At 42.8% G+C, this 15,204-nt stretch overlaps 1 protein-coding gene across 1 annotated transcript in view; it reads right to left on the bottom strand.

Annotated features, from left to right (window-relative positions):
* PPP1R16B (protein phosphatase 1 regulatory subunit 16B) overlaps positions 1 to 15,204 on the bottom strand; it is an 80,274-nt gene that overhangs the window by 41,961 nt on the left and 23,109 nt on the right. Inside the window, exon 3 of the mRNA XM_063455705.1 lies at positions 11,030 to 11,100. Coding sequence (XP_063311775.1) covers positions 11,030 to 11,100 — 71 coding nt within the window. The remainder of the gene's footprint in view (positions 1 to 11,029; positions 11,101 to 15,204) is intronic.

The raw sequence follows: 15,204 nt of genomic DNA, 5'->3' as shown, positions 1-15,204 counted from the left end.
AGGTCTATGAGGAGGTAACCCTTCTGACTGGATCTTGTTAAATACCTCTTTCAAATCCATATACTGCTGTGGAATTTGTGTGGTCAAGGGAGGTGTAACAGGGACATTAATGGTGCCAATAGGTTGTGGGATTTGCTTCAAGCACACACCTTTGCATCTCTCACCCCAACTCACAATCTCTCCTTCAATCCAATCCAAACGTGGATTGTGTTTCAGGAGCCAAGGAAAACCGAGTATTATCGGCACTGTAGGTGAAGATATAATTTGAAAGGTCATTTCTTCAGAGTGGAGAATACCCACTGAAACAGTGATTGGCAGAGTTTCGTGTGTGATGAAAGGTTGGGTAAGAGGCCTTCCATCAATGGCCTCGACTGCTATAGGTTTCTCTTTATGTCTTAAGGGCAGGAGATGTTTTGCAGAGAATTCTTTGTCTAGGAAACTCTCCGCTGCCCCAGAGTCAATCATAGCCTCACATTGAACAGCAGTGTTCTCGAAGGATAAGGATACTTTGATAAGGAAACGGTTCGTGGTCAATTTAGGGGACATATACATCACACCTAAGGTCGGTCCCCGTACGTGCCTTAGGTGTGCAAGTTTTCCGGCCGAACCGGGCATGATGATCTTAGATGTCCCTTTTTGCCACAATACATACATAACCCCTCGTTACGTCTGTGTTGTCTCTCTGCCTTAGTGAGTTTAGCACTACCCAATTGCATGGGTCTAGGTTCTGGAAGAGGTGTTTGGCTACTCACGACTGGGTTAGAGAAACGAGGAGCTATGGACAAATCAGAACGTCTGTTACGTTGTTTGTTTTTCTCTCTCTCTCTGAGCCGGTTATCAATGTCTATCATGTAGGCAATAAACTCGTTAAGATTAACCGGAAGGTCTCTAGCTGCAGTCTCATCTTGTATATTCTCAGCTAAACCTTCAGAGAAAGCAGCCACCAGACCGCTATTGGTCCAATCAACCTCAGACGCTAATGTCCTGAACTCTATTGCATAATCGGCTACAGAACGACTGCCTTGCTTGATTCGCATAAGGGCTTTGGCAGCGTTCTTCTCCCTGCCTTTAGGTTCAAATGTAGCTTTAAAGGCCGTAAGAAAGGTACTGTAATCACGGGCTACTGCGTCACCACTTTCCCATAAGGGGTTAGCCCAAGTCAAGGCTTTTCCAGTTAATTGGTTCATCAGATAGCCTATTTTAGATCTATCTGTTGGGAATGAACCTGGGGAGGCCTCAAAGTGGTATTCTATTTGGTTTAAAAAACCTCTGAATTCCTTAAAATCACCTCCATAACGAGGGGGCGGTGACAAGGTTATGGACGGTGGTTTATGTGGTACGGGAACCACTACAGGTGGCGGAACCACAGGTGGTACAGGAGGGACCTCTAAATAGGCAGTCCTCTGGAGCAAGGTCTGAAATGCCTGGGCAAATTGGTCTAACCTGTGGTCCATATCCTCCACCCTATTTTCACAGGCGATCATATGTTTGCATAGTTCTGCAGGATCCATGGCCATGTCGTAATGTCTCGACTAGTAATGTGGTCCAGCACGCAGAAACTATGTAAACATATACATAAGACAGAAAAGGAAAAATAACAGGACAGAGCGTAAACCGGACCTTAGAATGGCCGGACTAATACGCTAGAGACAGAGAATGGTCAAAGGGAAAGCCGAGGTCAAGGAAGCCAGAAAATACTCAATACCGATAAAACAAGCCAAGTCAGGGAAACCAGAGATCAGAATAACCAGGGAAACGCCAAGGGTCAGGATACCAGGAAATCAGAAACACGAAACTAGCACTTTCAGGAAACCAGGAAACTGAAACCACGACATGGCAAAGTAATGGGGAAAGCTAGGGGTTTAAATACCCCTCTCTAGGCTATGATTGGTCAGAGGGCGACCTCTGACCCCAAAACGTGCGTGTGCGTTGACGTCGTGACGTCACGCACACGTTAGTATAATTTTCGGGGGCGGAGCTACTCTTAGGCGCGACCACGTGGTCGGCGCCATGTTTGATTCGGGCGCGATGCCCGGAAGAACGGAAGGAGCGGTTCCCGGCTCGCCGACGAGCAGGTAAGCTCGTGTAGTCGGAGCGGTCGTGCCGGTCGGGCACGACCGTGAGGCTCGGCGGGCCGGTGACCGCAACACGATGGGGTAAGTAAAGGGCACTTCATTATACAAGACTGTGCTAACAGAATTCTAAAACACAACCGCTTTAGTTATCTTAGCACTGCCGTGAACAAAACAGCAAGAAAATGGTGGAATCCAAGTGAAACACTACTTGTTTGGAGATGAACCGAATGACTTTTTTTTCTAGTGTAAACTGTGTAGTATATCTTTTAAGATAAACTTTTCCTTAAAGGGGCACCCCAGACACCTAAAGCACTTTAGCTTGCTCACATGCTTTGTGTGTGAAGAGTGAGTCCTCTTTTTTATTTTACAAAAAGTGTAGTTTCAATAAAAATTGACACTTTTATAAATTAACCTGGTTACACTCCCTTGGCTTCCAGGTAGACAATAAGTCCTTTTACTTCCTCGTTTTGGTTATCTCAGTGGAGCTAAACTCAAGAGGCAGCAATTGCCCAGACCACCTGCCGTGTAAAGACTTCTCATTGAGCTACAGTGGGAAGTCTGTGATTGGACAGCCATAGAAAGTCTTGGCGGGGTCAGAAGGGGAGGGCTTGCAAAGGCAGCAGAAAAGAGATCTACAAGTTTTGCAAGCTGTTTTAAATATACCCCATTGAAAAATGCATAATTAAATACATGTATGTTTTAATTTGGGGTATATCTACTAAACAGTGATTGTTATTTATTTAGTATTTGGGCAGTGGAATGTAATTTTAACAGTTTCAAAGCAGCACTGGAAACTGGGATTAGAGGGGATGTTGCAAAGAGCTTAGATGGAACACTGCAGAACTAGAAAGAACATTGTATGCATCTTTAGTATGAGCACTTTAGATAGCTTAAAGGAGCACTATAGTGCCATGTAAACAAACCCGTTTTCCTGGCACTATAGGATAACTAGGTCCCCCCCTCCCTCGTGGCCCCCCTCCCGCTGGGCTGAAGGGGTTAAAACCCCTTCAGCCACTTACCTTAATCCAGCGCCAGGCTCCCTTGGCACTGGTGACCTCTCCTCCCGCTGCCGACATCAGCTCCCGAGTGGAGTTCCTCTGAAACAGCTATGTTTTCAGCTGCAGGGTTAAAACTAGGGGGACCTGGCACTACTTTATTGAGCTGAAGTGGTCTGAGTGCCTATAGTGGTCATTAAAGGTCACAGAGAACACTGCAGACAAGCTGAAGATATAGGGGACACTGCAGATAGCGTAGTGTCCGAAAGGAACACTACAGACAGCTAAGGTTTTAAACAGAAAAAATGCAAACTAGTTTTGGGACTAGAGGGAAGACGGTAGATAGCATCAGGTTAGAAATATCATCAATAGGAGGGCGGAGCTTGAACTCAAACCTGAACAGACGCCATATTCCAAAGCTCTCCCTGAATAACCCTTAATTCACCAGATATCGCCTGAAATACTATCGATCCGACCCTGCAACCCAAAAATCTCAAACAAGCAAGTGGGGCAGAACCGGCTGATGCCTTTTTTCCAGCCGCAAAAGCAGCAGAAGCGGCGCCGCCGAGTTGAGGCCTACCGCCCGCTGACAACCGCGGACCTCGAGGCACTCTTGAGGAGCAGCTACACAGGCCACCCAGAAGCGGAAGGGCCGACATACGAACCGGCTATGGGCCGACGGTCTCAGAAACCGACTGCGGGGCCCGATACCAGGGATATCGGGACCATGCTCCAGCGGCCGGCACAGCACCAAACCCATGCGTCCTCGGAGGAAATCCAAAGCGAGGCTGAAACCGAGCCACGCGGCCGGGAGGCAGAGACGACACCAGCCTCTCGGGCACCAGTGACACCAATTACGGAGGCCTCAGACGACACCGCTCCGTCCACAAAGGGCGACCTAAAAATTCTCCTAGCCAATATACACAGACTGCTGGAGGCGGACTCAGCAAAGATCAAAACAGAACTTAAAGAGGTCAGAGAGAAGGTTGGAGCGGTTGAAGACGGGGTAACGGAGGCACACAACAAGATACACGCGATGCAGGACACGGTCCTCCAGCTGCAACAGTCCCAAAGAATCCTGATGGGCCGGCTTGCAGTTATGGAGGACCGACACCGCCGGCTAAACATAAAGATCAGGGGAGTCCCGACCACAGTGTCCGCGGAGGAATTACCCCACTACACAAGACGCCTCCTCGCAACCTTATTACCCCCAGCAGCAGCCCGCAAGCTGACCCCGGACGGGGTATACCGTCTCCCCTCGACGACCCACACGAAAACTAACCTGATCCGAGACGTCATCCTGAGATGCCGCACTGTCCAGGAAAAGATTCAGATCATGCAGGCCGTGAGGGACAAAACGCCACTTTCTTTTGAGAACTCTGCACTACTGTTCTTTCAGGACTTATCCAGGGCGACGCTGCTGTGGAGAAAATCCTGTAACCCCGTCACTATTCAACTACGAGCAGCTGGCATAACATACAGGTGGGGAGCAGACAATTGTATCCAAGTCACACGAGACGGGACCACTCACGTCCTACAAACCATGGAAGAAGCTGCATCGTTCCTCCGAAAACTGGGGCTGCCCGATAGCACAGCAACCTCTGGCCTACCTACAAGCACCTGGGATCCGACAGCAGTGACACCCTTTGTGCCGCGATCCAGAGCCACACCGCCGCCAGATCCGTAAGATACCGTGCTGAGCGCTGACACTTGGCCATGTTAACGGGACATGGGCACCCACACCGTATAGACGTGGTTGGAAACCCCGATGAACATTACCTGGACTGGCTCGAGCTACCCTAGTTATAAATGTTTTCTTGTTTCTTTTACGCAAGTTTTTCTCATGTTTTTATGTTTTTCAATTGCATAGGAATATGTACCTCTACGGCTATAATATCACCCTCCCCCCCACACACACAGGAGCCACTACACCACATGCTCATGGAGGGGGAACCGGAGGAACTCACACATACGCAAGACCCAAGGTCTAAAGACCCCACAGGGGCTTTCACCTAGGCCCATACACCATATGGCGTTAATACCTCCCCACCCCCCCCACCCCCCACAGCCCCCCTAGGTTAGGGGCACTGTACTAGCCCGCATTTGTAATCTTTTCTGTTAGATTGCTTAGATGGTCACCACGTCGGATTAGCATACTCACAATCACTATACTAAGCGTCAACCTAAACCAGGCTCCGGCCGGTTGAAGAGCTCCCAGCGGCTAATACGCTTCGGACACATCACTAAATTAATAAGTCAGCATGTTATAAAACAATTTCACTCACGCCACAATTATTGTCAGCTCACATGCTAGGTCCCTAGTACACCTGTTTTCATATCACTGTCTGACATACCATGTTCCTACTTGTATGTTACCTTTACAACAAAAAAAAAAAAACAGAAAATGTGCAGTTCTTTCTATATGCCACAAAGATCTAACATGTGAAATGCTTATAATCTACAATATGTCATGGCATAATAAAAAGTCTGCTTGTCAAACTATTGCACAACCAAAATAAAGAATTTAAAAAAAAAAAAAAAAAAAAGAAATATCATCAATATACAGATAACCTGTGGTTGCAGGTATCACTATAGGTGTGTAGGCCATAGTGGGTAATTCAGGTAGCACAGTGCTAGAGGGAACACATTAGTCTTCTCTAATTTGTGAAGCTTAGCATCAAACTTGATGATTTCAGCCAACCCAATGCTTTCCAAATGACTGGTAAAATACTACACTGGGCCAATCAGCATCTCCTCATAGAGATGCTTTGAATCAATGGATCTCTGCAGGGAAAGTTTAGTGTCTGCATGCAAAGTGCAGCACTGACCCAGAAAGCACCTCTAGTGGCAACTGGAGGCCCCTAAGCACTAATGCAAACACTGCATTTTCTCTGAAAAGGCAGCATTTACATTGAAAAGTATGCAGGGACAGGCTATAGACACCAGAATTACTACATTAAGACTATCGTGTCCCTTTAATCTTTTCAAAGAGTACAGGTCAGATCTGAAAACACAGCTATACAAATACTGTATACAGGAAGGTACATTCTATGAAGGTAGTGGTTAGTTATGAACAGATTTAGATGATGGACAGATAAATGGCCCATCCTATCTGCCCATTTTAATGCCTACTTAAATACTTCGATATATGAGCTGTATTTATGCATCATGCTATCTCCCACCTCTTTACCTTTGGACGTAATACATGAAAATGCATGACTTTTTTCTTTTCACAGTCATCTAGAAAGGCAAGTGTTTTGTTATCTGTTACCCACTCCAGAGGCTGTCGCCCCCACAGCTGCAATTGCTTTAGCGAGGAAGGCAGAGGATTAGACAGACAGTGGGTAGCACACAATGCTTGTCTTCATACAGAAAGCCATGTGAGGAGGCAAGGAATGCGTTAGCTGTGAATTTTCTAAGCGAAAAGCCTGCGAAAGGCTCAATGTTAACCCACCAAAGGATTAGAAATATATTTCGCAGAGAGCTGTACTCTGACTCATTGGAAGTAAACAGTCAACTGCTATGCCCCACTGACAGACAATGTTACTTCGACGGTGAACAGAAACAGTTTAGATCGGCATAACCTCATTTCAAATTTTGTCCTGTGTTGAAACTCTCACCTTTTAGACTACACAGGAACAGAATGTAACCAAGATAGAGAATATTTATTTTACATGAATCAACCTTAGCAGTAACACCATATAGCAATTTGTACAACATGGTATGATAAAATTCAGATTAGGGAACAGCAGTCGCACAAATACAATACATAGTTTTAAATTTTACAAGGCGACGTAAAATCACCTAGCTTAGCAAGCAGATATGGTGTTTTGGTTCCACCATATGGCCATATTGTGTTAAGCCCACCACTACGTCACAGTACCCCAATACTGGTGGGTCCTACACTAATTTTAACATGGGAGATTAACATGCTAACTGCAATACTTACTGCTTAAATGGCCTGTATATTGTTTTTGTGTGTGCTGTTGCCTAATCTGTATTTTGAATATATTTTGATATTTATGGTAGTACCACTACTGAGAAAAGCATGTTCCCGTTGTGTCCCGAAATCCCCCCTCTTTTTTTTTTTTCGATGGCAATGCAGATATCAGGCCAATACTGTTCTGTCAGTGCAGAAATCAGTATGGTTACCACTGAAGCAACATGAAAGTATGATACATACTTGTTAGGAGCCCTCAAGCATGTTCTTTAAATATTTTGGCTTACTCACATCTGTGTGGTAGGTTATTGAAAAGAAAATCATAGTGTGAAATGTTTCTACTAAGTGTTAAAGAATCATTTTTGTCTATAATACAGTGTTAAAGAATTCATCAGCATATTACATAGCCTAGTACTGTATAATATATAAATTTTATGTTACAATTATAGTTGCTCTTATGCCGTATTTTAGGAGAGAACCCCAGCAACGTAATGGTTAACACTGCAGTTTGTATTGACTACCCGGTTGTTGCTATGCAAACGGCTGTCATGGTTATACAATTTTCAACTGTTTCAGAGCTGAGCAGCTTGCAAACAATTGCATAAAGGGGCAACGTTACTTCTCATGATTTTTAATGATGTTTACTTATTTACTATATTTAACAAATATGTGTTTGGAAATTAAAAAAAAAAAGAGAGCTATCTTTAAATGATTGCCTCCACGTTTGCTTGCTGTCAGCCAATGTTATAAGAAATGTCCTCTGCATCTGGCTATCGGCATAAAAAGAAAACAGAGAGAAGAGGAGGAACGGAGAGAATGTTGCACTTCCTACTCCTTCAGTGCATTGTGTGCCTTTGTTGTGCCTGGACTATGATGTCAATACCTAAATGTTTCATGTGATGTTCCGTTTTCTCTAAATGTATATCAAACCAAAGTTATAGGTAATGTTAGATGTTTGACTTAAATGTGTAATTTCCAATAAAGTGACAGTTGAGATATAAACACAGCATTAATGCATTTAATAGCTTTAGGACAAAATAATTACCTGCATTTTTGTTTAGCACGCTCATTTTGAAGATTTGTATTTTAAAAAACATTTTTTGAAGAGTTCTTTTTATTAAAGAATTTAATGCAGGTTTCGTATATGATGAACAACTATGACAAATGGAGATGTGCAAATCTCAAACCGAGCAATAAAAGAAGAAACTCGCAGGTCGCAAGATAAGCGTAGACATGTAGTACGTGTAAGATATCGATATATAACAAGTGTGTTGGAATATATTGACCTTAAAGTGTCTTAGAAGTCTTTTCAGTCTCCATGAGCCGAATGGCTACTTCTAAAATGTTGAGGCTGCAATGAACTATGTTGCGGGCCCAGGCACCAAGGGGGAGTGTCTAAGAGAGTGCAAGGTGCAGGGCTAATAGAAGAAGGGGAGAGGGAGAGAGAGAGAGAGAGAGAGAGAGAGAGAGAGAGAGGGAAGAAAAGGGGGGTGGGAGAGGGAAGAGACACGGGCTCTGTCTGATTGGGGTCTTGTATCTAGGCGGTGTAGATTGATAACATGTATGTCCAGTAAGGGGTCGTTTAGTCGAGGTACAAGTTATGCGTTTGTCATATTCAAGTCAATGGCATCGGTATATGGCTGGAAGCCCTTTCATAGGAAGTGTATCAAGACTTGACGGGCCGTTCCCGGAGGGATTTATCTTAAGGGTTACTATATATTCTGTACTCCTTCCACCTCTGGCATGTGGTCCCGCTGAGGAAATAAAAAGGCACGCATCCCCAACAAGTAAGTGATTGTAGCGTTGTATTTGGGGGGACAACCCTTAAAGGGTTTCTCCAGTACCAGGAAAACATATTAGTTTTCCTGGCACTGCAGGACCCTCTAGTGCCCGTCTCCCTTCCACCCACCATCCCAAGTTGGTGAAGAGGTTAAAACCCCTTTAGTGACTTACCGGGGTCCAGCGCCAATGTCCCTCGGCGCTGGGTCAGGCTCCGTCTACTCTCCTCCCCCGCCGGCTGACGTCGGCGGGGGAGACCTAAATCGCGTTGCCGCGCACACGCATTAGACCTCCCCATATGAAAGCATTATACAATGCTTTCCTACAGGGATTTCGGCAACACTGGAAGGACTTAACCCTGCAATGTAAATATTGCAGTTTATGAAAACTGCAATAAGTACACTTGCAGGGTTAAGGGTAGTGGAAGTTGGCACCCAGACCACTCCAATGGGCAGAAGTGGTCTGGGTGCCTGGGCCCTGGAGTATACCTTTAATTCAAAGAAGGCTTCCCTTATCACCTACGCCAGAGGTTTGACTCTGACCAAGTTTGGCCTCCGTATGAGCGGGTTGTCAAAGGTCTGAGGTAGGTGTGCCTACTTATATTAGGTAGGGTGTGGTTGGTCATAACTCATATGCTATCAGGTGGTGGTCAGGAGACAGTATGTTCATATGGGGATATGTTAAGTTACATGTGTATAGGTGGAGTTTGTACCCATGACCTTACATCCCAGTCGTCTGTGTGCCCCCCTGTTTATTGTAATAGAGTTTAAAAGTCGGCTTGGTCCACTGTGTCCAGATTGTCATATATATCTGGGATCTTTCTTCTGCCTGCAGGGTGAGGTTCTCCATACATTGGAACCATAGTGCCATGGAAAGGGGAGGGGTCTTGTTTTTTCCAGAATATGGGGATCAGACTCTTGGCAACATTGAGTATCCTGATGGGCAAGGATTTTTTTATAGACTAAGGACCGTGTATTTGTATGGTGTAAGAGGAGGGCAGCTGCCATCAGTGGGGAGGGGATCGTCAGTAAAATACCGAATGATTTTGTGGATTGTGTTCCAGAATGGTCGAATTAGTGGGCATTCCTACCACATGTGGCGGGTGGTACCTATGGCTTTCCCGCATCCCCAACACCCATCATCCGTGGAAGGTGTGTATGACCTGCAGTCCTGTACTAGAAAGTTAGCAATTTATAAGCAGTTTCCTGTACTCCACTGCAGATCGCACAGTTCTGTGTGAGGTCACAGAGTCTTGACCATTGTTTGGGTGTGAAGTTGTCCCCTATCCCCTCTTCCCACCTTTTTACAATGCATAAATAAGTAAAAAGAAAATATTGGACTATTTCACACCTTAAAGCTGCCTCCTCTGCCCCCATCTCACCATTTTAAAATACTGGTACATCCATTCTGACAGTTGCGGTACGTGTGCACAGCTCCCTTTCTGTCCTACTCTTCTAACCTGCTGTGCCGGTAAAGGTTACTGGGAGTTGTAGTTCACCTAACAGCTTCCATATGAAGAACGCTGATAACTGAACTACAACTCATGGAAATATATGTTGTAAGCAGAGCTGATAGAGTCAGCCTTCAACTACGCAATGTGAAGGTAAAAATGCATTTTACAGTGAATAATGGCTTGGGGAGATGTATGCAATTAAACACTTGCAGTGCTAGGTTAATGATGAGTCTCTTATTCGGGGCTGTGTGAGATTGAGCATCAACTGATTGACCAAGCTACTTTCCTATTTCAATGATGAGGATGTAAAGTGTGAGGATTTGCATATACGAAAAGAAGTTCACAAGTTTACCTTTTATATCTTTAACCCCTTAAGGACCAAACTTCTGGAATAAAAGGGAATTATGACATGTCACACATGTCATGTGTCCTTAAGGGGTTAATATTTTTGACTGGCTTGTTTCCCATATTTTTTAAAAGCATTATCTATTAACTAGAAAAGGACCACTCTTAAGGCACAAACATCCCTTCATCTCAATGAAGTGGTCATGGTGCAGTGATCCTTAAGGTTTTGCTTTTTAATTAAGATGTTTATTGAATTCTTTTAAAAAACAGATGGAAAACACCTATGAGATAAGAGAACATGTAGACCGAGAGGTGAACATGACACATTGTGCCAATTAGATATAAATACAAGGGCTGTAAAGGCCAGCATGGTGTTTGTATCAAGGAGACATCAAGTAACCATTGTTTGCTTGTGTTTTGTGCTATATGACTGGTGTAGTACCTGGTGAAGGGCGGTCAGACCATCTTCATTACACAGGTTGGGATCCACATTGCTCTGAAGAAGAGAAAGGACTGTGGGGGAAAAAAAAAAAGAATGGGTGAGAATGTTGGCTAAAGTGTTTGTGATTCATCCCAGCTCTGTATACCAGATCTAATTATGCCAGTCCCTACATCCTTTATTCAGAAAGCCCTAACTGTTTATTCTAGCCCAGGATGTGTCGGCCTTCTATAACAGACTTGATCATACCAGCAGAGAAGACTGGTCATTGTCTTGATGTGGAAGGTTGCATACACACAAGCTTTCAGAAATCATTACATTAATTATATACATACAGTATAAGCTGTGGGGGTTTCTGAAAAGCTAGAGGGTGGACAATAACTTGGAGAGATGTTGGTTGGACTCAACATCGTAGATGCACCAGGCTACACCAGTCTCCTACTGGAGCTAATCCCTGTCTTTGCCAGGCCAAGTTCTGAATCATTATTGTAGAACTTTGATGGCTCATCTGTGTCAGGGTACTTTGTGGAGATTTAGCATCCTGTAGCCAAACTCTGTACCCTCTACCCTACAGAAACCATGCCAATTCCTGGTGTAGTTATGACACATTTCATATCCATGTTATAGGCTCACCACATGTTTTGTCCTTGTCCATTGTCTGTGTTTGTACCCTAGTGACACCAAAATGTTTACTCCTGATCAAATGGCACCATAACATATTTATGTGCCAATCTGAGACTTCCCATTTTTAATTCCTACGCCAGCGACACCAATCCCATCTTCCCTACACCAGTGACACCAAGATCGTAAGTCCTGTCCTAATGACAGCAGTCTTTTAATTGGAATCCTGAGAAGTTCCTGTACCAAGCTCTTAAGTTATTTCCTAGAGAGACCACGTACTTTGATCCTGGCAGAGTAAAACCATGCTGAATTCATGTACTAGCAGTACTACTTCCTTAAACCTGTCAAACTCTGTTTCCCTGTGCCTTAAATGCAGGGCTTTGCCTCTCCCCTTTTCAGGAGATCTGGTCCATAGCTATCACAAACCTGCCTGCTCCGGTTCCTAACAAGCCAGCATAACAAGCTTCCCCAAGGTTTATTAGTTCACAAATCATAGTGTCCTTGTGCTTTTTATAACTCTTTCTCTGCCATGCTGCTGGATACACGATAGAATGTCCCATCCCAATGACATTTGCATGTATATGGCCTTGACAGCCACTCCTGCATATTTAAACTCCACTAAAAGGACATTATTCTTGTAATTAAAACTTAAACAGCTCACACCAAGTCTTTAGCTGCAGTGGCAGATGATTAGGGATAAGACTACTCTAAAACTATTATTTGGATGTTGCTCTTTTGCATGGTTCAGTGCTGAACTGCTCATTTAACAATGTCACGCAGTGTTGTGATATATCACTCTGAGTGTTACCACTTTGTGATATGATATACTTAGGTAAAAGTCATAAATAGGGAACATCATAAATTAATGAGGCTTAGAGTAACGAATACTAGCAAAACAAACATTTAACTAAACAAGAGTTAAGGATGGAGGGTGCAATAGTCATCAATTAAGCAGTAACACTGTGGGGGATGGAGATAGAAAGAAATACAATTTAAAACAGAAATTGGAGAAATAAGAAGTCCAGGTATTCTCAAGATGATCATCCAGAAATACGACCTCTGTTTAGGGCAAGTCCTGCAGGGTTGGGTGCTGTGAGGGCAAGGGCTTCAGCTGTACATTAACTCTGGAAGTTGGCCTGGAGCTGTGTGAAGTGTGCATTTAATACCTTTTATTAATGGGCCCTAGGCCAAGTTATACAATGGCCTTCTGCCTCTCTGTGATACTGTGACACTGTGACTGTTAGACAACTCGCTCACAAACACATATAGTAGTCCCGCAACCCCACTTACAACCCACATAGTCACACAAGCCCACAACCAGCCTCTCTATGCAATACCCCAAACAGCCCCACACAGGCACACACCAAACACACTGTGTTACATATCATCTACACACAAACAAATACACAAGCGACCCCCATACACAGCCCACATTCATAGGTTTCATACACAATATCTCCAACCACTCATGAACACATACAATATAACAGCCCACATACGCACAATACCATGCTACAAAGCAACTCAAGCACACAGCAAGCATAATACGTCAATATACACACTTCATTTTATAAAAATATGATTGGCACACCAAGTGACTTTAAAATCTTGTTTTGGCACATGACTACTAAAAGCCTGCCTGACCTTGATAAAGCTACACAGACATGTTACTACTGTAAATGATGATATAGCTACATATCATCGTATCTGTCACTGTAACACGCTGAATGTGATTATATAGCTACATGTCATAGACATGTTACTGTAACATGCTGAATGTGATTATATAGCTACATGTTATCGTATCTGTCACTGTAACACGCTGAATGTGATTATATAGCTACATGTTATAGACATGTTACTGTAACATGCTGAATATGATGATATAGCTACATGTTATAGACATGTTACTGTAACATGCTGAATGTGATTATATAGCTACATGTTATAGACATGTTAATGTAACATGCTGAATAGGATGATATAGCTACATGTTATAGACATGTTACGGTAACATGCTGAATGTGATTATATAGCTACATGTTATAGACATGTTAATGTAACATGCTGAATATGATGATATAGCTACATGTTATAGACATGTTACTGTAACATGCTGAATATGATGATATAGCTACATGTTATAGACATGTTACTGTAACATGCTGAATGTGATTATATAGCTACATGTTATCGTATCTGTCACTGTAACACGCTGAATGTGATTATATAGCTACATGTTATAGACATGTTACTGTAACATGCTGAATATGATGATATAGCTACATATTATCGTATCTGTCACTGTAACACGCTGAATGTGATTATATAGCTACATGTTATAGACATGTTAATGTAACATGCTGAATATGATGATATAGCTACATGTTATAGACATGTTACGGTAACATGCTGAATGTGATTATATAGCTACATGTTATAGACATGTTAATGTAACATGCTGAATATGATGATGTAGCTACATGTCAGACATGTTACTGTAACATGCTGAATATGATGATATAGCTACATATTATCATATCTGTCACTGTAACACGCTGAATGTGATTATATAGCTACATGTTATAGACATGTTACTGTAACATGCTGAATATGATGATATAGCTACATATTATCGTATCTGTCACTGTAACACGCTGAATGTGATTATATAGCTACATGTTATAGACATGTTAATGTAACATGCTGAATATGATGATATAGCTACATGTTATCGTATCTGTCACTGTAACACGCTGAATGTGATTATATAGCTACATGTTATAGACATGCTACTGTAACATGCTGAATATGATGATATAGCTACATATTATCATATCTGTCACTGTAACACGCTGAATGTGATTATATAGCTACATGTTATAGACATGCTAATGTAACATGCTGAATATGATGATATAGCTACATGTTATAGACATGTTACTGTAACATGCTGAATGTGATTATATAGCTACATGTTATCGTATCTGTCACTGTAACACACTGAATGTGATTATATAGGTACATGTTATAGACATGTTACTGTCACATGCTGAATATGATGATATAGCTACATATTATCATATCTGTCACTGTAACACGCTGAATGTGATTATATAGCTACATGTTATAGACATGTTACTGTCACATGCTGAATATGATGATATAGCTACATATCATCGTATCTGTCACTGTAACACGCTGAATGTGATTATATAGCTACATGCTATAGACATGTTACTGTAACATGCTGAATATGATGATATAGCTACATGTCATAGACATGTCACTGTAACATGCTGAATATGATGATGTAGCTACATGTCATAGACATGTTACTGTAACATTTTAGAATAACTCTGCAGGTTATTAAACATTGCACTCTATCATTCTGTATACAATTTCTCTGCAATAGTTACTGCTCTAAGTTTGACTATTATAAGACAGCGTTTTCGTACATTTTGCTGTATTCGCAGAGCAGGTGATTACTATAGTTACGGTATTAGCCTGCATATTATCCGATGTCTGCATATCATAGCTCACACTGGCAGCCTGAA

The sequence above is a fragment of the Pelobates fuscus genome, chromosome 5, assembly GCF_036172605.1.
Source record: "Pelobates fuscus isolate aPelFus1 chromosome 5, aPelFus1.pri, whole genome shotgun sequence".
Classification (NCBI taxonomy): Eukaryota; Metazoa; Chordata; class Amphibia; order Anura; family Pelobatidae; genus Pelobates; species Pelobates fuscus.
This window is presented reverse-complemented; position numbering and strand designations above follow the sequence as displayed.